Genomic DNA, 22,890 nt, shown 5'->3' on the forward strand with positions numbered 1-22,890 from the left:
CAATTTATACAGATCATTACAATGTTTAGTCCAATGGCTTAACTAATCTGTACAAGAGTCTAATTTTAGACTTGTATTTTTACCATAATGTGTACATTGACTGGCGAACATTGTATTTTTCAAAGCGTAGTTTTTGAACCATAATGTGCCAGGTGTCTCGCTGGTACGAAATTGCGAGACCCGGAATAAAAAAATTAATAAAAAAATATAGTGGTTCATGGAAAGAGGCTATCAGGTTCGTATTATATTTACGTGACATGTGACGAGCCGTCATAGAGCAGCCGTGGCGTCATTGGTTTTATTTTCCTGTTCCGACCTTCTCATTCAGTAGGTGTACTGTGTTTTACACAGTGTTTAGCCTCAGCACCATCGTGGTCGTAATATTGGGGGCTATGGACGAGATTGTATGGGGCGTGTGAACGTGGCCCTATGGGGCGTTGTGAACGTGGTTTGAACGGGCTTGGAGGGGTTTGTATGGGGTTGTGGATATGGTTGTGCGTAAGTATCCACTAGGAAAATTAAATGAAAATTCCAAACGTTTTTCGTGTTTCACCACATTACTCAAGGAAAAAGGGATGTCGAATGTATGGAGCTATGGGCGTGGTTGTATGTGGGTTATGGACGTGGTTGTATCGGGTTTGTACCTGTGTAGATAAGGGAGCAAGACCATTATATTGTGGTGTTGTGACTACAGAAAACGTGTCACTGACAATTTGGCGATTGTGTTGTGAATATGACAGTGGTGTGTAGACGAGGCCCCGCGAGGTTTTAGGCGTGGACGAGGCCCCCGCGAGGTTTAGGCGTGGACGAGGCCCGCGAGGTTTAGGCATGGACGAGGCCCCGCGAGGTTTAGGCATGGACGAGGCCCCGCGAGGTTTAGGCGTGGACGAGGCCCGCGAGGTTTAGGCTATGGACGAGCCCCGCGAGGTTTAGGCATGGACGCGGCCCCGCGAGGTTTAGGCATGGACGAGGCCCCGCGAGGTTTTAGGCATGGACGAGGCCCCGCGAGGTTTTAGGCATAGACGAGGCCCCGCGAGGTTTTAGGCATGGACGAGGCCCCGCGAGGTTTAGGCATGGACGAGGCCCCGCGAGGTTTAGGCATGGACGAGGCCCCGCGAGGTTTAGGCATGGACGAGGCCCGCGAGGTTTAGGCATGGACGAGGCCCCGCGAGGTTTAGGCATGGACGAGGCCCCGCGAGGTTTAGGCATGGACGAGGCCCCGCGAGGTTTAGGCATGGACGAGGCCCCGCGAGGTTTAGGCATGGACGAGGCCCCGCGAGGTTTAGGCATGGACGAGGCCCCGCGAGGTTTAGGCGTGGACGAGGCCCCGCGAGGTTTAGGCATGGACGAGGCCCCGCGAGGTTTAGGCATAGACGAGGCCCCGCGAGGTTTAGGCGTGGACGAGGCCCCGCGAGGTTTAGGCATGGACGAGGCCCCGCGAGGTTTAGGCGTGGACGAGGGCCCCGCGAGGTTTAGGCATGGACGAGGCCCCGCGAGGTTTAGGCGTGGACGAGGCCCCGCGAGGTTTAGGCGTGGACGAGGCCCCGCGAGGTTTAGGCGTGGACGAGGCCCCGCGAGGTTTAGGCATAGACGAGGCCCCGCGAGGTTTAGGCGTGGACGAGGCCCCGCGAGGTTTAGGCGTGGACGAGGCCCCGCGAGGTTTAGGCATTGACGAGGCCCCGCGAGGTTTAGGCATAGACGAGGCCCCGCGAGGTTTAGGCATAGACGAGGCCCGCGAGGTTTAGGCATAGACGAGGCCCGCATGGCTTCCAGCCCAAGCCCCTTCTGGACATAAGAAGCACAGCAACATTTGACAATTTCACATTTCCTTTCCAGTAAATACAGTGGTGCTAGGTACGCCCTAGCCGTACTGGCTAGGACTTACCTGGTAGACAGTTCCAGTGTAACCACCACCGTCGGGGCTAGATGTGGTGGTATTTATTGGGGTGGGGGTTTGGGGTCTTGGAGGCGGGGGAGGCTTGATGTCTCCCGCAAAAAGAGTTGCAGCCAGTCGTCTGGTGTCGTCGAGCTGCTGGTGACGTCCGCACCGTTGGCCTCTCTGGCGCCGTCGTGTCTCGCAGCCTCCTTCATGAACCGCTCTGTATGGCGGCTATCCTATTATTTTTTTTTAAGTGACGCGAACTGGAAAATATATATGCCATAAAGGATACAGTGGATTACGACCGTCTTGTCATGCTGCAAATACGTAGTTAATGAAAAATTCCTGTTTAAAATACTCATTGGTGGTGGTGTTCATATTTAATAATGAAAATGTATTCAAGGTGATGTGATGAAGGAGTCATATTTATGGAAGTGCAGTGTTTACCTGTTGTGATGGTGACGAAGCGACCAGTAGTGCTGAGGGTGTGTGTCTGGGAGATTAGGAAACAAAAGCTAGCTAAGCTGGCCAAGAACATTCCCCTCTCCAGTATAACACCACCACCACTGTAGCTCTGGTTTACCTACAGTGTTATAGCGCCGCCACGTTTTCTACAGTGATTAGGCTCTTCGTATATTTTTATTATTCTGGGATGTTTATGCTATCGACCCCAACGTGAAAATTGCGGCGGTTTATAGAAATTAAAATCGCCGCCAAATTGACGTTTGATGATTATGGGTTCCGGTTGGTCGGATTGCCTAGGTTCTAACCCTTCAGGCAAAACCGCTCGCTGCCTTTTTTTTATGGAGTAGTTATCGAACTTATCATGTGTGCTTTATTGGAAACTTTAAAGTTGTGAAAAACCCCAACAAGCGAAATGTACATATTTAGGAATACAATAAACTTGTAGTGGAGTGATCCCTCAGACTGTTGAGGTGAGCCAGGTACATCAGCGCGGGAGGTGTTGAGAGGCGTGCCGGCGCCACTTTGAAAAAAAATTCTGAACAGAAAAATTATTTTAATCAAATCAGTAAAATATGAGAAACATTACCCATAAATGTACTAGTGTAAACTTGTTCGAACCATTTCGTTATGAAACACTTGTGAAGTTTAATATTAAAAAAAAATAAAATATTACCGCCTAGCAGATGGACATTAGAGTTTAACACTTAATTTTTCACTTAAATTTCATATTGAAAGAATAATTAGCTACAATATTAGAAAAATAAGATTATAGATCAGTATGTCCAACAATTAAATACATAAATCAACAATAGTTTGTTACCATCGTTGAATGTTTTAATGACACTTGGGTCTTTGAACAACCCGTGCTCTTAAAAATAACGTCGCTTTTCGCTAGCATGCGCGCCATGGCCAAAATGGACGTAATTTGAAATCAACTTTTTTTTTATTTTCAAATTACGTTCATTTTCGACCATACGGGCAAACGGCCAAAAAGCGACGTAATTTATAAGAGGACAGGTTGCTTTGAACCCTTATCATACCGAAGTGGTGGAAATTCCACAATGGTTGATGACTTTGTTGATGTTTTGCTGTTGTTTTTAGATTTAGCTACTCAGAACGAAGTGTCCATGTAGCACGGGCTGTGGTGAGCCCGTAAACACGAGTATAGGGTGCACAATAAACTACCGCCCACAGGGTGAATATGAGAGGTACAATAAGCTGCTATTCACGGGGTGAGAATAGGGTGTCTAATAAATTTCAGCTCACAAGGTGACTACTAACCCGTTTTCCGAATTACACATAGGGGAAAGTATACACCAAAATGCTAAGGCCAAAAAACTGATGTACTAAAAATTGGTAGCGACTCACAAAACTGACGTGATGTTCCGTTCGTGGGGTTCTCGGGTAGGTTAGGAATCAGGCAGTTTAGTACAACAGTTAAGTGACGTTGGGAACGCTCTAGGAAACGGGCTCCATGAACACTGGATGACAGCTTGTAAATTATTTGGGGGGAAGGGAGGAGAATTTTGCAGTATTTTGACTCTAAACTGCAAAGCCTGGTTATTGTACAGTACAATTTTTTATGCTGAGATTCAACGTCTCATCTGTGATTTTTTTAAGCAGGCAAAACTGATACTAAAGAGTATTGTAATTTATTATTTCAATGTGAATTAGAAAAATGAGATAGACAAAAGCATGGCAAACTTTGTAGAAACAGACAGCCCTCTGCCCACACCTCGATTTTGCAGAAAGGTTTATAGATCACTCACTAATGACAGCAAAAGACTGTCCGAAGGCAAAAATACTCCACAATTTGTTAGACAATATTGTGTCAGAAGAAAGACAAATAACCATGCAGATGAAATTGTTAATGGTGGTAGTGCAGGAGGAAATTCTGAGTGCAGAACCAAGAAAACATTTAAAGGGGAAAGTGATGATAACATTATTGCTACTTCATATCGTGTAATCAATACAAGCCCTAGGCCCAGCAAAGATATCGATGACACCAGTTCAAGCTCTAGGGCCAGCAAATACATTGATGACACCGGTACAAGCTCTAGGGCCAGCAAATACATTGATGACACCGGTACAAGCTCTAGGGCCAGCAAATACATTGATGACACCGGTACAAGCTCTAGGGCCAGCAAATACATTGATGACACCGGTACAAGCTCTAGGGCCAGTAAATACATTGATGACACCGGTACAAGCTCTAGGGCCAGCAAATACATTGATGACACCGGTACAAGCTCTAGGGCCAGTAAATACATTGATGACACCAGTACAAGCTCTAGGGCCAGTAAATACATTGATGACACCGGTACAAGCTCTAGGGCCAGCAAATACATTGATGACACCGGTACAAGCTCCAGGGCCAGCAAATGCATTGATGACACCGGCACAAGCTCTAGGGCCAGCAAATACATTGATGACACCGGTACAAGCTCTAGGGCCAGCAAATACATTGATGACACCGGTACAAGCTCTAGGGCCAGCAAATACTTGGTTGCCCCCGGTACAAGCTCTAGGGCCAGCAAACACATTGATGACACCAATGCAAGCTCTAGGGCCAGCAAACACATTGATGACACCAATACAAGCTCTAGGGCCAGCAAACACATTGATGACACCAATGCAAGCTCTAGGGCCAGCAAACACATTGATGACACCAGCTTAAGCTCAAGGATTCCAACATTCACTGTCATTAGCCCAAAGTTCTTATAATACAAGTGGCAAAAATGAGTCAGATTATATTAACAAACTGGACGATACCTTTAATAGTGCTGCTCAAAGCTATAATTCTGTGCACAAAGTTCAAGAAATATATAGGAAAACCTCGACAAATATTATCTCAAATAATATGCAGAAGCCAAAACACAATGAGGTAAAGTCAAGTTCATCGTACAAAGCCTCTCCAGTACAATTTAAGAGTCGGCTGCCTTCAGAAAGAGCAGAACGAGAAGTTTCGGCTCCTAAGCCATATACGACTCGCACAGGAGAAAGTAGTGAGGACAGTGAAGATGATATGGGAGGTCACGATAATGTGGTGGCTATTAGCTACAAGCAGTATGACTTGTCTGGTAAATGTTGGCAATTTATGGCAGGTAAGACAGATGCAGTGAAGCCAACTCAAGAATGCAACAAGAACACAATTTCCATGGAAAATTTTGCAAATGCGAAGAGAGACAGTGAAATGAAGATGGAGACGAGTGTTAGCATGACCAACAACGAAAGCAAATCTGAAGAACAATTCCAAAACTACAATAATCATCAGAGTTGTTTGACAGATGGAATCAGTGATAGATTGGAGACCTTAAATGGTAAAGTTACAAAGGATGCAGTTAGGTTCCTAGCCTGCCCTTCTGAAACAAAATCACAGAATAAAGATAGTGAATTAAAGATTACCCATAACATCAGTAAAGATCTTGATTGTAGATACTTGCCATTCCTGAAAGAAGAGCTCTCTAGAAGTGAAAGGAAGATGCCTTGTACCCCAGAGCACAATGTAGCCATTCTCCGTCATGGAAGTCTACCTACCAGGTACCCTATCCGATGGTCTACATACAAAGATACTTGCACAAACAGTAAATTAATCAATCCAAAAAATATACCAGGCCCTGTTAGCTCAAAAAAATATGAAAATCAAGGAAAGGAAGTTTACAGAAATACCATTTTCAGTCGGGATGAAGGTTCCCAGCAACATAATGTGGAGGATTGTAAGCTATACAAAGAGGCAAAAAGTCAGCCAGAGTTGGCTAAAGCTACAAACATAGTTGAACCTGAATCCATACATGGCAGAAAGCTAAATTGTGAAAGGTATCAAGACTTAAATAATCACAAGTTAGATACAAAGTTAAATCTGGACCGCAATGATTGGAAAAGAAAAGCTAGTAGATTATCATTTGATAATTTAGTGAATATTTGTAGTAAAACTGTAGAAAACAGCATTAAACACTGCATAGCACAGGCCCCAAATGAACTGCCAATGAATTTAAAAGATTTAGGTTTGGAAAGAGGGGCAGCTATATTTGGTGGAATTGTGAAAGAGTTTGTGTCTACACTTCCCTCGGATGTGAGTAAAGGTTTGGAGTGTGACACAAAAACACAAAGTTCATTGCCAACTACTGTTAGGCATAACTTGGATGATGTCCACTTACGGAAGACAGATGATAGTGTGAGAAAGAAAATATTACAAAAGGTATATGACAAGTTTGATAGTATAAAAGACTCTGAGACAGTTTTACCAAATAAATTAGATTTACCAAATAAGTTAGATTTACCAACAAGCCAAGTCTCTGAACCATGGATTGGGTATAAAACAACAGATATGCATAACACAAATAGTGTGTCTGCTTTGCCACGTTTTAATCGTATGGACGAACCAAAGATATTGAGCAGACGTGGCTCACTTGATACGCAAGAATCCTCCAGACTTCGCTTAAGTAAAACAGGAAAGATTGAAGTAATTGATGCTAGCATGACAGATGAAGACTCTGAACAAATAAATGAAGAAGGACAAGACGACATTCTTCAAGATAATGATAGTATGTGCTCTGTGCCACATGATGTTACTAACATTGCTACAACCAGAAACAGTTTCACTGGACGCTTTAACTTATGGCGTTTGTCATGGAATTTAAAAAATGATAGCCAGCCACCGAGCCGGAGTGAGTCCTTAAAGTTACGATTGCAACAACGGAGAGCCAGTGTGTCAGATTTTACACCGAGTTATGATAGGAGAAATTCATTTTCTGGGACATTTAATGATCTGTGTTCTTTGGGTCAGAACAACAAGCGGTCCAGTACCGTCGAGACTCCAAAGCTAAACAGAAAAAAACGGCCTGAGCATTCACCACTTCTCACCAGGAGAGGCTCAGTCTCCAGCTTGAGTTTGTTCAAGGCCTCAAGTGATGCAGTACCTGTCACCAGGAGGCACAGTGTTGATGAAAGGTCTAGGAGATTCAAGATGGAGAAAACTTCAGTTGAGAAAGCTTCAGATGCTTTCTCATATTTCTTTGACTATCCGGTTCTCAAGCAAGGTGAGTTTCCTTCTTATACTTTTTATGTTTCAAACTTGTACCCTAGAAACTGTTTACAGTATTTGTATATTTCTTATGGCATATTGTTCCTGTTTTTCAATTTCTGCTCCCTTCAGTGCACTGGTTCCAGCACCAAAATCTCACTAATCCATCCTATTATTTTTGTACATTCTTATTAATTACTAAATAAATATAGTGCCTGTACACACTTATTCATCACTGATCATATGGCAGGATTTGTATTTTTGTTTACACACCCTCATTGAAGTAAAGGGGGACCAAAGAAAATGGTTAGTAAATGATGTTAGTACAGTTTTTTATTTTTAAATCACCAACCATGAGGCCTGGTTAGACTGGACCACTCCAACGTTGATCCTCAGAACCATCTCTAGGTCTCATTAGCACTTGAATAGGACAATTCTCTTGCCTCCAGCATTTAAGGAGATATAGGATTGCATGATTTACAAATACAAAAAATGCATTTGGATAATGTTTACATTAATTACTTGCAAAATTTAAATCAAGCAATTATAGCTTTAAAATACACTAAAACCAACCACCAGTGCTCCACAGCTTAGCCAATTTGTCTTTTTCCCAATAAATATTTATACCTGGGAACCTTACCTATGCCTTCAGGTTCCAACATCACCTTTTAACACTTCACTGCATGACCAGATATATTAAATAGTAAATTACTATGTATTGGTGACTGTTTAAACAAAAAAAACATGTTCTATGAGTGCACAGAAAATCCTTTGACATAACTTAATGTCTCCATCAGTAGAGCACAGTTTAAAATAGATTCATGATAGTGCTAGGAGAATAATGACTGAATCCAAAAACTATTTAGGGTGTTAAATGTTGAATGGATGCAATTAAATACCGTACTAGAGTGAATGAAAGCTTGTCCACTGGCAGATAAGCAAACATTATACATTTCTGTATTCATAAAGTTAAGGTGATAATACTAGAGCCAAGTTAGGTGTGTGTGTACGTCACACATACAAGTGCAGTACTGTACAGTTATTTGTTTAAGGTAACTAATTATTATCAAGAGAAATCACTAGTGAATTTGATAATGCAGGAACAATATTTATGTAGAGGAACTAGTTCACATTGGTTTAAAAACTAAGTTGTGACATACCTGATTTAAGCACCATATGGCTACTGAAAAATAAAACCCTAAAGTTTTACTAATGATTTTTTTTTTTTAATGTAAAATGCAGTTTTTTATAAGCGAGATAATCAGAAAACTTTTAATTTATAAAAAGTTATTGTTGCATTGCATTGAATGAGGTTAATGAAGTGCTCTCATAACCCAGAAATCTTTTAACCCTTCTCATACTATATTGATCAAGATCTAACGCAGACCGTACCGCATTTTTAGCAATTATATAGTCGAGTAATGCTGGGCTCTTAAGCCACTTTAGTATTGCTTCTGATGTTACGCATACTGCGGCCATGGTCATTCGTGTTGGCCCCTAAATCCAGAAGCAAATTTCTTACTCAGATTTCTACCATCATTCATAATGGAATCTGCAACTATTTCAGAGCTAACTGGTTGGCTATTACTGTACAAATAATATACCATCAAACTTGTCCTATCCCTGTGGTGTTCTGTCTGCTACCCCAGGAAGTTGGGAAGCATCTTGGGTTAGCCAATATACTTGCCTCATGATTAACTGGTGGGCACTCATGAAACTAATACCTGCACTGCTGCCAGAACTGCAATTTTCTAACAGTTGCACAGCTCATAGAATGTCCTGATTTTCAGGATGATTGAAAATTTTATATCCCTCCCTTACAGTTACCTTTGAATCTTGGGTCCCCTCAATGAAATCAAAATCATTGGTGGATCAGGTTCCATTGACATCACTAGTGTTATCTTTCTTGCTCTCGTAAAGGCATCCTTCCAATATCTAATAACTTTTTGACTATTGTATGACTGTTCTATTTAGCCTGGGCTTGGTGCTTTTGATAATTGCTTGAAGAATGGATGTATGGAACATTTTATGTTAAATAAATGCAAAACTCTAGCTTTTCAGCAGATCAACACGGTTCAACATGCACACCAGAAATATTTAATTGCAAATTGGATTGGTAAGAAAAAGTGAATACTTGTACCCAAGTCTATGTACAGTAATGTGGAGTAAAGTTGACTGCTATACAAAATGCTAGCCATAGTAACACAATTTTTATGAATATTTTGGTGGCTTTGTAAACGGATAAAAAATCATCGTTCATTTTAAACAAAGGATTATAGAGTATATATATATCTTGAAACCAATTTAACTTCAGCATAGAGTATAATTTTCAATTTGGGATATAAAATATTAATCTTTTGTACCAAAAGATTTATTTATAAATTACAAATATTTTGGCATTACTATGCAACATACTGATATAAAAGCAACCATCTCAGTTACTGTCCAAGCATAACATGCATTATCACAGTTGTACCAAATAGTGTCGGAGAGTCTTGACATCATCTTTTTCTTAAAACCGTATTTCTTCCTTTCATAGAAGAGATCAGTCTTGGATGACCCCAAGTTGACAATCTTTGGGCAACCATCCCGATCTTTCTCCAGAACTGTGCACTCCTTACAGTAGTACGCGTCAGACACACCTGGGGGGGGGGGTAAATACAATTAGCACTTCAGTACTGTATATGCAAATTAAAATATTTCATACTAAAGTCCTTGATTGTTATATTTTATTAGGTTTTGTTATAGCTTACAATCACTTTTAAATGTAAAAATGTGGTTTTGAACTCGACTGATACATATTTAAAAGCTGAATGTTCATCAGAACTGAGGACATTGCCAATCATCTTGATTAGTAATTTGACTATTAATAGGACACTAATAAGAGCACAGTGCTTGATAAAATTCCTAGGAAAATAGCAGGCCATTACCAAAGTAAATGGTAATGGCCTGAACTATTTAGGAGTTTGCAGGCCATACTGAGAAATGCCATTTTCTCAGTTGTATTTTGAGAATCGTCTGAATATTGAACTCTAACTTTTAAAGATTGTTAATACGATGAATAACAAAATATGGATACAGGCCTGTGAGGTATTGCTTTGCTTTGATGTTCTTGGACTAGTTAGGTGATCAATGCTAGAACCTACCAAAATCTTCACATTATTCAGACAATACTTAATATACTCTAGAGAAAGCTTGTGTATTTTTCAGCCAGACGTTTCCAAAGTGCCACAGAACCGTAATACAATGCAGTGATATATATATGAATGCTTAGTGATACAAATTTGCTATACTGTAATATTTTATGATTTTTCAAAGCCTCTGAAATATGAATTAAATGATTATCGCAAATGATGTATGTACTGTAATATCAGCATACTATTAGTTGTCTGCCCCAGCATCTGATGATATAAATTATTGTAATTTTTGTTTAAATGAAAGTGTGATTTTTAAAATGTTATTAAGCCTAGACAATACTAAAACTTCCAACAATAAAAAATCTAGTAATTATTTATGATAGTCATTACAAGGGTTAACCAAGTGTAACCATATTGATAGACACAAATTTCTAATGCTGTGTGTTCTTCATGTAACACAAATAAGTAGGCAAAATCTAATTTAATTATTGCCATTTCATAGCCTAAGCATCAATCTAAGGGCTCGATGAACAAAAAGCTGGAAAATATAATCATTGCACATTATTACCAAAAAGTAACATGGCAGATTAATAGGATGCTTGAACTTAAAATTTAAAAATAAAGGAGTAAACATTGAAAAGCAGCACTGTGTAATTTATATTGTATAGCCCTATTATTCATTTTTTCAAAGCTAATGAAAGTCAAACAGTTTTATAGATGTGTGATTAAAATTTGGCTACTCAAATGTCTAAATGTTTTTAAACATTATTGCTGTTTATAAAAACAGCAATAAATTACTAAAGCTATTTGTGCTTATTATTGATATTCTGCATTATGATTAAACCACAGCATAAATGATGGATCCCTGCAGCGATACATATAAATTAAAACACTTTGGCAGACATAAGATGCCTGCTACTTTAAAGTATAAAACACAATGTTATTGTTTATGATTGATAATTGTAGCGATTAGGCTGCTAGGTCCAACAGCCACTTTGTTACAAGCCCACGAGATGATTTGTTGCTAGCCAAGAGAATATTAATGTAGTCTCAGTGTGCATTCAGCACTGAATGTTTAGATATACCTATAGCCACATATATTTACGCATCAAAGTTCTATATACTACTGTACTGAAAACACAGTATTTGACAGAATACTGACAATGAAGGACACAGTTTCCCCCCCCCCCCAAGGTTCCAAGCCTAGGAACACAGCACCATACATGCTTGGCAGTATACACAGCAAGCACCGTGCTGCCACTCACGAGTGCCTGGCCAGCACTGTAAGGACCTACCGGCCCTCCGCAGATGACACAGCGACCCTGGTAGGAGCCGTAGTTGCACTCGTCACATATCCTCACTAGTGTGCATGGCCGCACGTACGAGTCACAGATCACACATTTCCCGTCACATTTCTCACACAAGCGCCCGATGGCCACTCCGGGCTGCTTCCTGCAGAAGATTAAATCGGGATGATGCTTTGCCATGTCGTCCTAATGTTAACACGTATGAAAAAAAATGAAGCTAATCGATGCGAGGACGCTCGGGGGAGAGAAGCGTCCCGGCTGAACGTTTGTAGTGGTGTGGCAAGCGTCTGCCGTCAGCGGCACCCTCGGCACGCACATCCACACCAGCGGGTCGGGGGCCCGGCGCGCGCACGCCCAACCCCGCCACCTTTAAAATCACCAAACACCACCCAATGAACAATTATGATTTGTTTCATCATAAAGAATGCGCATATTAAATTAAGGCCTGCTGACTAATTTCTAAAAAAAAAAACTTGTTACATTTTTTTAGAAATTCACTTTTTTTTTTTAATTTTAATTTGTTTTGTTGGGGACATGATTTTTTTTTGTATTAACAAGCTTCGGTATAGCCCCCTAACACCCGCATTATTAGGGGGCCTGACAGCTGAGTGGACAGCGCTTCGGATTCGTAGTCCTGAGGTTTCCGGGTTGATCCCCGGTGGAGGCGGCAAACAAATGGGTAGAGTTTCTTTCGCCCCGATGCCCCTGTTACCTAGCAATAAATAGGTACCTTGGGAATTAGACAGCTGCTACGGGCTGCTTCCTGGGGGTGTGTAACAATAAGGAGGCCCTGGTCGAGGACCGGGCCACGGGGAGGCTTAGCCCCGAAATCATCTCAAGATAACCTCAGGATCTCAAGATACACAACAATGTGCTGCTAACCCTATTCCATTTGAAAGATTACACAGTTAGATAAAAAAAACTAGCTTTAAGTTGATCTAATATTCCCATCTCACAGGATGGTTAGTCATACATGGAATCAGGGGCCGTAAATACTTGCCTTACTACAGAAAACAAATCAACTCTGACTAAACAACAACTTCAAGATTTTCACAAGAGCTAAGCACTGAATCATGGTAAACATTACGAAGCCTGTATTTACTATTTGTGTCTGCAGAATCGAATTATTTGCTCATGGACCCCGCCTTTCTAACCAATCTAATTTTCATATTATGTCTACTACATATATTTCTAACACACACACACACACACACACACACACACACACACACACCACACACACACACAGGTGAATACAACTAGGTGAATACACACACGTACGTACGTACGTCCAAGGGATGCAGCCCGTAGCAGCTCTTTAATTCCCCAGGTACCTATTTACTGCTAGGTAGAACAAGGGCATCAGGTAAAATAAACTCAGCCCATTTGTTTCTACCTCGACCAAGACTCGAACGCGGGGCTCTTAGGACTACGACCCCCGAGCGCTGCCACTCAGCTGTCAGGCTGTATGGGTACTGCGCCTAATTCTTCTTGTGTGGGTTGAGCTTCGGATCTTTGGTCCCGCCTCTCAACTGTCAATCAACCAGTGGACAGATTCTTGAGCCTTTTCAGCTCGGTTATATCTATAATTGAAACTGTATTTGTTAACTACTGATACCGAAAAAGGTCTTTCCTGACGTCCCTGTGGACTCATTTGGATACTGAGCTTCCATCTGTGTCCCCTTGTTCGTGTACCACTCATGCTAATAGTTTATCTTTATCTACCCAGATAAAGATAAAGAAAGAAGGTTTCTTTCTTCCTCTGAGAATTATATAGGTGTTCACGTAATCTTCTAACTCTTCCGTTTTCCATTGCCTTGAGGTTTAGTTCCAGTATTATGTCCTCGTAGCTCCACGGGAGACATCTCCGTCACGCAGGGCGCAGTCGCACCTCCACAGATCTCCAGTATCAGCATCTTGATACTGGTAATGGCTCAAAAGAGCCCCGCTCACGGGCTAGTCCATGCCCGTGCCACCTTTTGGGTGGCTTAATCATCATCAATCAATCTCGTAGCTCACACGCACGCATATGTGTACTTACCTAGTTGTGCTTGCGGGGCTTTGAGCTCTGGCTCTTTGGTCCCGCCTCTCAACTGTCAATCACGTGTGTGTGTGTTTAGAGAGACATATATGTGTAGATATAATGGAGGAAAAATGGATTGGTTAGAAAGGCGGGGTCCAAGAACTCGATTCTACAGACACACATAGAAAAATACACACCCACCCCACCCTGAAACCAGCAACATCACAAAACAAGAGGGACACACATTCAGGCTAAGGAAACAAAGGTGCCGAAAAAAAAATAGATAGTTTTCTTGTGCGGAGTGGTAGACGGTTGGAACAAGATTAAGTGAGGTGTGGAGGCCAAAATCGTCAATAGTTTCAGTGTTATGTACAACAAAGAATACTGGGAAGACGGGACACCACGAGCGTAGCTCTCATCCTGTAACTACAAGGATGTTAACCTCAAGGTAACCTTGAGGTGTTTTCAGGTTAGTCCGTCGACCAGGCCTCCTGGTTGCTGGACTGGTCAACCAGGCTGTTGGACGCAGCTGATTCGCAGCCTGACGTATGAGTCACAGCCTGGTTGATCAGGTATCCTTTGGAGGTGCTTATCCAGTTCTCTCTTGAACACTGTGAGGGGTCGGCCCAGTTATGCCCCTTATGTGTAGTGGAAGCGTGTTGAACAGTCTCGGGCCTCTGATGTTGATAGAGTTCTCTCTCTGAAGTACCTGTTGCACCTCTGCTCTTCAACGGGGGTATTCTGCACATCGCTGGCCGTGCCTTCTGGTCTCATGTGATGTTATTTCTGTGTGCAGGTTTGGGACCATCCCCTCTACTATTTTCCACGTGTAAATTATTATGTATCTCTCCCGCCTGCCCTCAAGAGAATACAGATTTAGGCTCTTTAGTCTGTCCCAATGGTTTAGATGTTTTACTGAGTGGATTCTAGCAGTAAAGGATCTCTGCATGCTCTCCAGGTCAGCAATTTCTCCAGCTTTGAAAGGGGCTGTCATTGTGCAACAGTATTCCACTCTAGAGAGCACTAGCGTCTTGAAGAGTATCATAATTGGTATAGCATCTCCAGTGTGAAAGGTTCTTGTTATCCAACCTGTCATTTTTCTTGCAGTCGTGACGGCTACTTCATTGTGTTTTTTAATGGTAAGGTCTTCCGACATGAGTACACCCAAATCCTTTACATTGCTGTTTCGTTCTGTGTTATGATTTGACTGCGTTTTGTAACGTGGTTTCTGATTTTATATTTTCATTTTTTCCGTAGCGCAAGAGCTACGGAAATTAATTACCTAAGCGCATTTAGGTAATTAAACACACGCACGTTCGTGTTAGGCAGTGATGTGGTGGAGGCAGACTCCATACACAGTTTCAAATGTAGATATGATAGAGCTCGGTAGGCCTCATGAATCTGTACACCAGTTGACTGACAGTTGAGAGGCGGGACCAAAGAGCCGAAGCTCAACCCCCTCAAGCTCAAATGTGTTGAGTACACACACATTGGTTCTTTGCTGATCACCAGCGTGTGTATACTGGTAAATATACGTAATTAACGGATGTCCACCAATCTCCACCATAAGATATTCGAACCTCTATACCCAGATATATAGCTTTTAGTTCCAGGTCATTGTAGATAAATATTCTTATTAGAATATCTTAAATAAGCACGAATGTCATTTTTCCTTACAAACGCAGTCAGACCCCGACTTAAAGAGGATGAGACCTCCAAGATGAGATAACAATGATGATAGATACGTTAGCGATAACGCATCAAGAGGCACTCTGCCTGGCCGAAGGTCATGGCTGTTAGCGATGTCAGTCCTGCAGTTACTCTAGTGCCTTGCTGAGTGTGTGTCACGACGCCCACTATGCAACACCCAGCCAACCCTCCATGATCCACCTGGCTGTTGTGGGGCCTCGCTCGGATACATGTCTGAGGATGCATTCTATTTTGAGCTCCATTCGGAGGATTTCATTCTCCTCGCCGCCTTAAATATTTTCATATCATGTAATGCACTCGTGGAGTTAATTTCTTTAAATTGAGAGAAGTACACTGGCTGGTGTGGGAGTGTACTGTGCACTGGCCGGTGTGTGAGTGTACTGTGCACTGCCTGGTGTGGGAGTGTACTGTGCACTGGCCGGGTGGTGGGAGTGTACTGTGCACTGGCCGGTGTGTGAGTGTACTGTGCACTGGCCGGTGTGTGAGTGTACTGTGCACTGGCCGGTGTGGTGAGTGTACTGTGCACTGGCCGGTGTGTGAGTGTACTGTGCACTGGCCGGTGTGTGAGTGTAACTGTGCACTGGCCGGTGTGGGAGTGTACTGTGCACTGGCCGGTGTGTGAGTGTACTGTGCACTGGCCGGTGTGGGAGTGTACTGTGCACTGGCCGGTGTGTGAGTGTACTGTGCACTGGCCGGTGTGGGAGTGTACTGTGCACTGGCCGGTGTGTGAGTGTACTGTGCACTGGCCGGTGTGGGAGTGTACTGTGCACTGGCCGGTGTGTGAGTGTACTGTGCACTGGCCGGTGTGTGAGTGTACTGTGCACTGGCCGGTGTGGGAGTGTACTGTGCACTGGCCGGTGTGGGAGTGTACTGTGCACTGGCCGGTGTGTGAGTGTACTGTGCACTGGCCGGTGTGTGAGTGTACTGTGCACTGGCCGGTGTGTGAGTACTGTGCACTGGCCGGTGTGTGAGTGTACTGTGCACTGGCCGGTGTGGGAGTGTACTGTGCACTGGCCGGTGTGGGAGTGTACTGTGCACTGGCCGGTGTGTGGAGTGTACTGTGCACTGGCCGGTGTGGGAGTGTACTGTGCACTGGCCGGTGTGGGAGTGTACTGTGCACTGGCCGGTGTGGGAGTGTACTGTGCACTGGCCGGTGCGGGAGTGTACTGTGCACTGGCCGGTGCGGGAGTGTACTGTGCACTGGCCGGTGCGGGAGTGTACTGTGCACTGGCCGGTGCGGGAGTGTACTGTGCACTGCCGGTGCGGGAGTGTACTGTGCACTGGCCGGTGCGGGAGTGTACTGTGCACTGGCCGGTGCGGGAGTGTACTGTGCACTGGCCGGTGCGGGAGTGTACTGTGCACTGGCCGGTGCGGGAGTGTACTGTGCACTGGCCGGTGCGGGAGTGTACTGTGCACTGGCCGGTGCGGGAGTGTACTGTGCACTGGCCGGTGCGGGAGTGTACTGTGCACTGGCCGGTGCGGGAGTGTACTGTGCACTGGCCGGTGTGGGAGTGTACTGTGCACTGGCCGGTGTGGGAGTGTACTGTGCACTGGCCGGTGTGGGAGTGTACTGTGCACTGGCCGGTGTGGGAGTGTACTGTGCACTGGCCGGTGTGGGAGTGTACTGTGCACTGGCCGGTGTGGGAGTACTGTGCACATGTGCACTGCCTGGCGTGGGAGTGTACTGTGCACTGGCCGGTGTGGGAGTGTCTGAACCTAAACACTTAACATAACCTGTACCTCACTGTACATAAACTTCAATATACTGTATAATATTGGTACTGTATATAAATGAGAATAAATTATTTTGACTACACATGTTAAATTTATTAATGTGTCCCTGGGTCAGTATCCAGCCAAGACTTTTTAATACTCGGTGCTAGAGTAACACACACTGACCTCATGACCCCAGGCAGATATCTTCAATTCTATCATACTCTTGTGATTACAGTTCATTCTTGCATCATGACTCTTCACAAGCATTCTGCATCATTTGTGCATTTTATTTGTGGCTGTTAGATGGCAAGAATAATGTTTAGGTACTGTACAGTATGGTACAGTACATGTTTTTTAAAAGAATGGAAGTGGATTAAGCAAGTCTAGTGTAACTATACTTTCCCATTAAAGCTAGCTTTGCAATGAAAATTCACTCTGTTCTAGTTTTTATTGAAATGCAATACAATATTGTAACCTGGACTTATTGTGGCAAATATTGTTTGGACAGTATAAACATGAGTAGATTTTGTTATACAGTATAATCAAATCTTCTGGTCTGATAAGATAGGCTTGATTGTAATATTCTTGTTTACAAAATTTGAGTTACACTATACAGTACAGTATATACAAAATGGTGAAAGTACAATATCAGAATATTTGTGTGTGAATTTTCTTTCAGTATGTGGGATACAAGCCTGCTTTACTCTAAAACAGTGTAGTGTACTATGTACAGCATACTAATGTTTAGAGGATAGGTTGATACTTCATACTCTATACTTTTTCTGTTAGTAATGTGTTGCTAAATGTTACTTTTTTTACATTTGTTGCCAATAGTGCATTATACATATACACAATTACTTTGTTGTGTTGGTGTAAACTGTTTTCGCAAAGTTGGTGACTGTTGTGTTTTATAGACACAATACTAGTGTACATAAATCTCAATAATTTTATGAATAATGATTTATAAATGTTTCAGATGCACGTGAACTCGCTCGCCAAGAGCTGCACTCTGCCCTACGTGAGTCCTGCAGTAGGGGAGATGTCTCGCGGGCCAAGGCCATCCTGCGGGATCTCGGTGCAGAGGCTCAGATCATCATCAACTCTGCACCTAATGGCTCCAACACGTTACTTTTCAAGTATGGGTTACTTTAATTAAAGTCTAATGTGTAGTTGGATTATTTTGCTCTTGGAAAAATAAAAGATATTTATATACAGTATTTTTTTTATGTATTTTTTGGTGTGACTAAATATTTGTTTTAAAAAGTTAAATGATATAATTTTCTTAAAAAAAAAAAAATATGATTTTTTGTTTTCTTCTAATTATTTTGCTATTGCTTAATGGTAACACTAGATGTAAATATGAAATGATACTTACTTGGTTTTAAGGAAGGTAGTCTCTCGGTATGTTCTTAAGCCTCTCGGTTAATCATTTCTTCAGTGTGATTTGAGTTCTAGTTCATCTCTGTTTAGGTTTTTTCTTTGTAGTGACTGAAATCATAAGTACTTTAGTCAAAATAAATCTAATTAGTATATAATTTAGACTTTCTTTTTAATATTTTTTTAGTCATAGCTAATCACTTCATAGTTACATTCTTCAGTATAGGCGATTTTTTTTTTATCTTCAACTATGTGTAATCTCTTCCTTGCATGTTCTTCAGCTACAGTATCTTTAACCTGTTTGAATGTTCTTCAGCTATAGTTAATTTTTTTTTATATTCTTTAATTGTAACTAATCTCTTCCTAGTACAGTACTGTATGTTTTTCTGGCTAGGCTATAGTTTATTGTATATCTTAGCTGTAGAATATTCTATAGTTGTCAATGTACTATATATTATATTTTCATTAAAATATTTAATAATATAGCATACTGTATAAAGTATGCAAAGAATAATGCATGGTCAATTTGCAATGAGATGCAACTGGAGCTTTTTCTAATGTACTGAGCATGTAGCACCTGGCTTAGGCTTTAATTGAAGCCTTATTAATTAGAAAAGAAGCAGAAGATTTTTATGAAGATGTACATCATTAGGGCCTGTGAGGAAGGTCAGCGTGAGATGGTGCGGCTGCTGCTGGATCATGGGGCAGATGGCAGGATCCACCCTGTCACAAAATACTCCCCGCTCTATATTGCTTGCTACTATGGCCGCAGAGATATAGCTGAAATGCTGCTTAAGGTAAGAGGATAATGATAAAGCCTTCTGTTAGATGTAGTACAGTATGTCTAATTTAAAATAAATATTAAGGTTCAGGGGGCATCTGTAATGTGCACTTCTGTTAACCAAAATTTCCTATATCCCAGACCAGTTTAAAAATATGGCATTCTGTGAAGATGGTTGTGGTTATTATTGACCAAAGATTGAAGTGATGGAGAAACGTACGTATGTGTGTGTGTGTATAATTGCCTAAGTGTAGTTACAGGATGAGAGCTATGCTCGTGGTGTCCCGTCTACCCAGCACTCTTTGTCATATAACGCTTTGAAACTACTGACGGTCTTGGCCTCCTCCACCTTCTCACCTAACTTGTTCTAACCATCTACCACTCTGTTTGCAAAAGTGACTTTTCTTATATTTCTTTAGCATCTGTGTTTAGTTAGTTTAAATCTATGACCTCTTGTTCTTTAAGTTCAAGATGTCAGGAAATCTTCCCTATTAATTTGATCAATTCCTGTTACTGTTTTGAACGTAGTGATCATATCACCCCTTTTTCTTCTGTCTTCTAGTTTTGGCATATTTAATGCCTCTAAGCTCTTCGTAGCTCTTGCCCTTCAGTTCTGGGAGCCACTTAGTAGCGTGTCTTTGCACCTTTTCCAGTTTGTGATGTGCTTCTTAAGATATGGGCACCATATAACCACTGCATATTTCCAGCTTTGGTCTAACAAAAGTCATGAACAATTTGTTTAGTATTTTGCCATCCATGTACAGTATTTAAAAACAAGTCTGGAAGTTAGAAAGTGTAGCAAAGGCCCCTCGCACAATGTTCTTAATGTGATCCTCAGGTGATTGTTTTCTATCTAGAACTACCCTTAGATCTCTTTCTTTATCAGACTTCTTTAAAGATTTCTCACATAATTTATAGGTCATCTTGATGATTTCGGGGCTTAGCATCCCCGTGGCCCGGTCCTCGACTAGGCCTCCTTTTTGTTACAGCCCCCCAGGAAACAGTCTGTAGCAGTTGTTTAACTCCTAGGTACCTATTTATTGCTAGGTAACAGGGGTAAAGAAACATTTTGCCCATTTGTCTCCGCCTCCACTGGAGATCGAACCCGGAACCTCAGGACTACGAATCCGAATCCACTATCCACCCAGCTGTGAGGCGCCCTTTGTGAGGTTATGTGGGGTCTATGTTCTCCTATTCCACATTCCATAACATGGCATTTATTTACATTAAATTCCATTTGCCAAGTGGTGCTCCATATACTTTTTCTGTCCAGGTCTTCTTGAAAGGTCATGGCAATCATCTAAGTTTCTTATCTTCCCTATTATCTTAGCATCATCAGCAAACATGTTCATATAATTCTGTATTCCATCTGGTGGATCGTTTATGTAGACAATGAACATTACTGGTGCAAGAATTGAACCCTGAGGTACTCCACTTGTGACCATTCTCTTGTCCGATACATTTCCTCTTATTACTGCCCTCATTTTTCTATCAGTCAGAAAACTTTTCATCTATGTTAGCTTACCTATCACCCCTCCAATGTGTTCCAGTTTCCAGAACAGCCTCGTATGTGGAACTCTGTTGAAAGCCTTTTTTAGGTCCAGATAGATGCAGTCAACCGAACCATCCCTTTCCTATAAAATCTCTGTCATCGATCATAGAAACTGAGTAAATTTGTTACACAGGCTCTTCCAGATCGAAAACCGTACTGACGATCTGATATTATATTGTTTGTTTCCAGGTGTTCTACCCATTTAGTTTTAATTATTTTTCCAATATTTGACTATTACACTTGTCAATGATACAGGTCTATAATTGAGGGGGTCTTCCCTGTTGCCACTTGTAGATTAGAACCTATATTAGCCTTTTTCCACGTGTCTGCTACAACTCCTGTACATAGGGATGCCTGAAAAATCAGGTGAAGTGGAATGCTGAGCTCAGATGCATGTTCTCTCAGAACCCATGGTGAAACTCCATCTGGCCCAACTACTGTACTTTGTTCTTACTTGGCTTCTTGAGCATATTTTCCACTTCGTCTCTAGACACCTTTATGTGCTCTATGTTGTTCTCTGGAATTCTTATTGTGTCTGGTTCTCCTGAAGATTTCATTTTGTACAAACACACTTTGGAACTTCTCGTTTTAATGTTTCACACATTTCCCTTTTCATTTTCTGTGAATCTGTTTCCCATTTTCAACTTCTGGATATTATCCTTTACTAGCAATTTGTTGTTTATGAATTTGTAAAATAAACCTGGTTTTGTTTTACATTTGTCTGCTAGCCCTTTTTCAAAATTCCTCTCTGCCTCTCTCCTTACTGCTATGTAGTTATTTCTCGCATCTTTGTATTGCAGATATGTTTGGGAGTTTGGCCTTTTCCTATATTGATTCCATTTTTATGTCTTTTGGTCTCTGGCCCTCTCGCAATTTCTGTTGAACCAGTCATGTTTTCTGGCCCTGCATCTCTGGTTTAGGTATGAATGTTTGTGTGCCTTCATTGTATATTTTGCAAATTTTGGCATACTTCCCTAGCATTTACTTACCTGCCTAGCAACAAGTCTGTCCAATTACACTCATTAAAATTTTTTCGAAGCTCCCTATAGTGTCCTCTCTTGAAATCAAGTTTAATAACTGTTTCAATGTCCCCATTTTCTTTTAGATGATATCTTAAGCATATTTAATGTCTAATATGATATGATCACTCTTTCCCAAGGGAGGAGGTACTGGATGTCAAATAGTCTCCTTTCCCTGTGAATACTAGATCAAGTACTGACGGTACATTCCCTTCCCTCATTCTTGTGGCCTGCTTGACATGTTTGATACAAGAATGTCTCGATGAAGTTTACAAATCTGCATGTCCAAAAGTCCTCTGTTTTTGCTTCATAGGCCTCCCAGTCTGTTGCTTAAAGTTGAAGTCCCCCAGTATCAAGAGTCGTGATTATCTTTATCTGCTTGTACTATAATTTCTCTCATGATCATCATGAGGCACTCTCATTTGTCATCCAGTTCCTCCTTTGTCCATGTGTTGCTTACTGGTGGGCTGTAGGCATTTACAATTATCAGTTTATCATCCTGATTCCAAACCTGCAATGCCATTATGTCAACTTCTCAAGGATTTTTAAGTATTAACTCTCTTATCTTCAGGTGTTCTTTCACCAGCACAGCCATTCCTCCTCCCCCCCCCCTTCCTAGTTTTCCTGTCATGTCTCCAACTGAGTAGAACCTTGGGAATACAACTTCATTTATAATATTTCCTTCAAGTTTTGTCTCTGATAATGTGAAAATATATGGGACCTTAAGCTAAATTATATCTTGCAACTCCAATGTTTTTTTATCTAACTCCATCTATGTTGGTATATTCAATTTTCAGGAACATATTCTCTTTTTCCTTTGTTCTTTACTCCCCCTTCCATTAATGATTTTGTTGCCTTGTTTTTATGTACCATTTCACTAGCTTTCCAGTCCCTGACATTT

General features: G+C 41.8%; 1 protein-coding gene across 4 annotated transcripts in view; it reads left to right on the forward strand.

Annotated features, from left to right (window-relative positions):
- The window catches only part of LOC138370331 (leucine-rich repeat serine/threonine-protein kinase 1-like), a 304,947-nt gene that overhangs the window by 269,211 nt on the left and 12,846 nt on the right, over positions 1-22,890 (forward strand). For 3 of the 4 annotated variants that reach the window (XM_069334578.1, XM_069334576.1, XM_069334577.1), the window contains exons 5-6: positions 18,237-18,396; positions 19,290-19,434. In XM_069334578.1, coding sequence (XP_069190679.1) covers positions 18,237-18,396; positions 19,290-19,434 — 305 coding nt within the window. Of the gene's footprint in view, positions 1-7,130; positions 7,384-18,236; positions 18,397-19,289; positions 19,435-22,890 lie in introns of all 4 variants that reach the window. The other variant, XM_069334579.1, reaches the window with a different exon arrangement.

Source organism: Procambarus clarkii, chromosome 31, assembly GCF_040958095.1.
Source record: "Procambarus clarkii isolate CNS0578487 chromosome 31, FALCON_Pclarkii_2.0, whole genome shotgun sequence".
Lineage (NCBI taxonomy): Eukaryota > Metazoa > Arthropoda > Malacostraca > Decapoda > Cambaridae > Procambarus > Procambarus clarkii.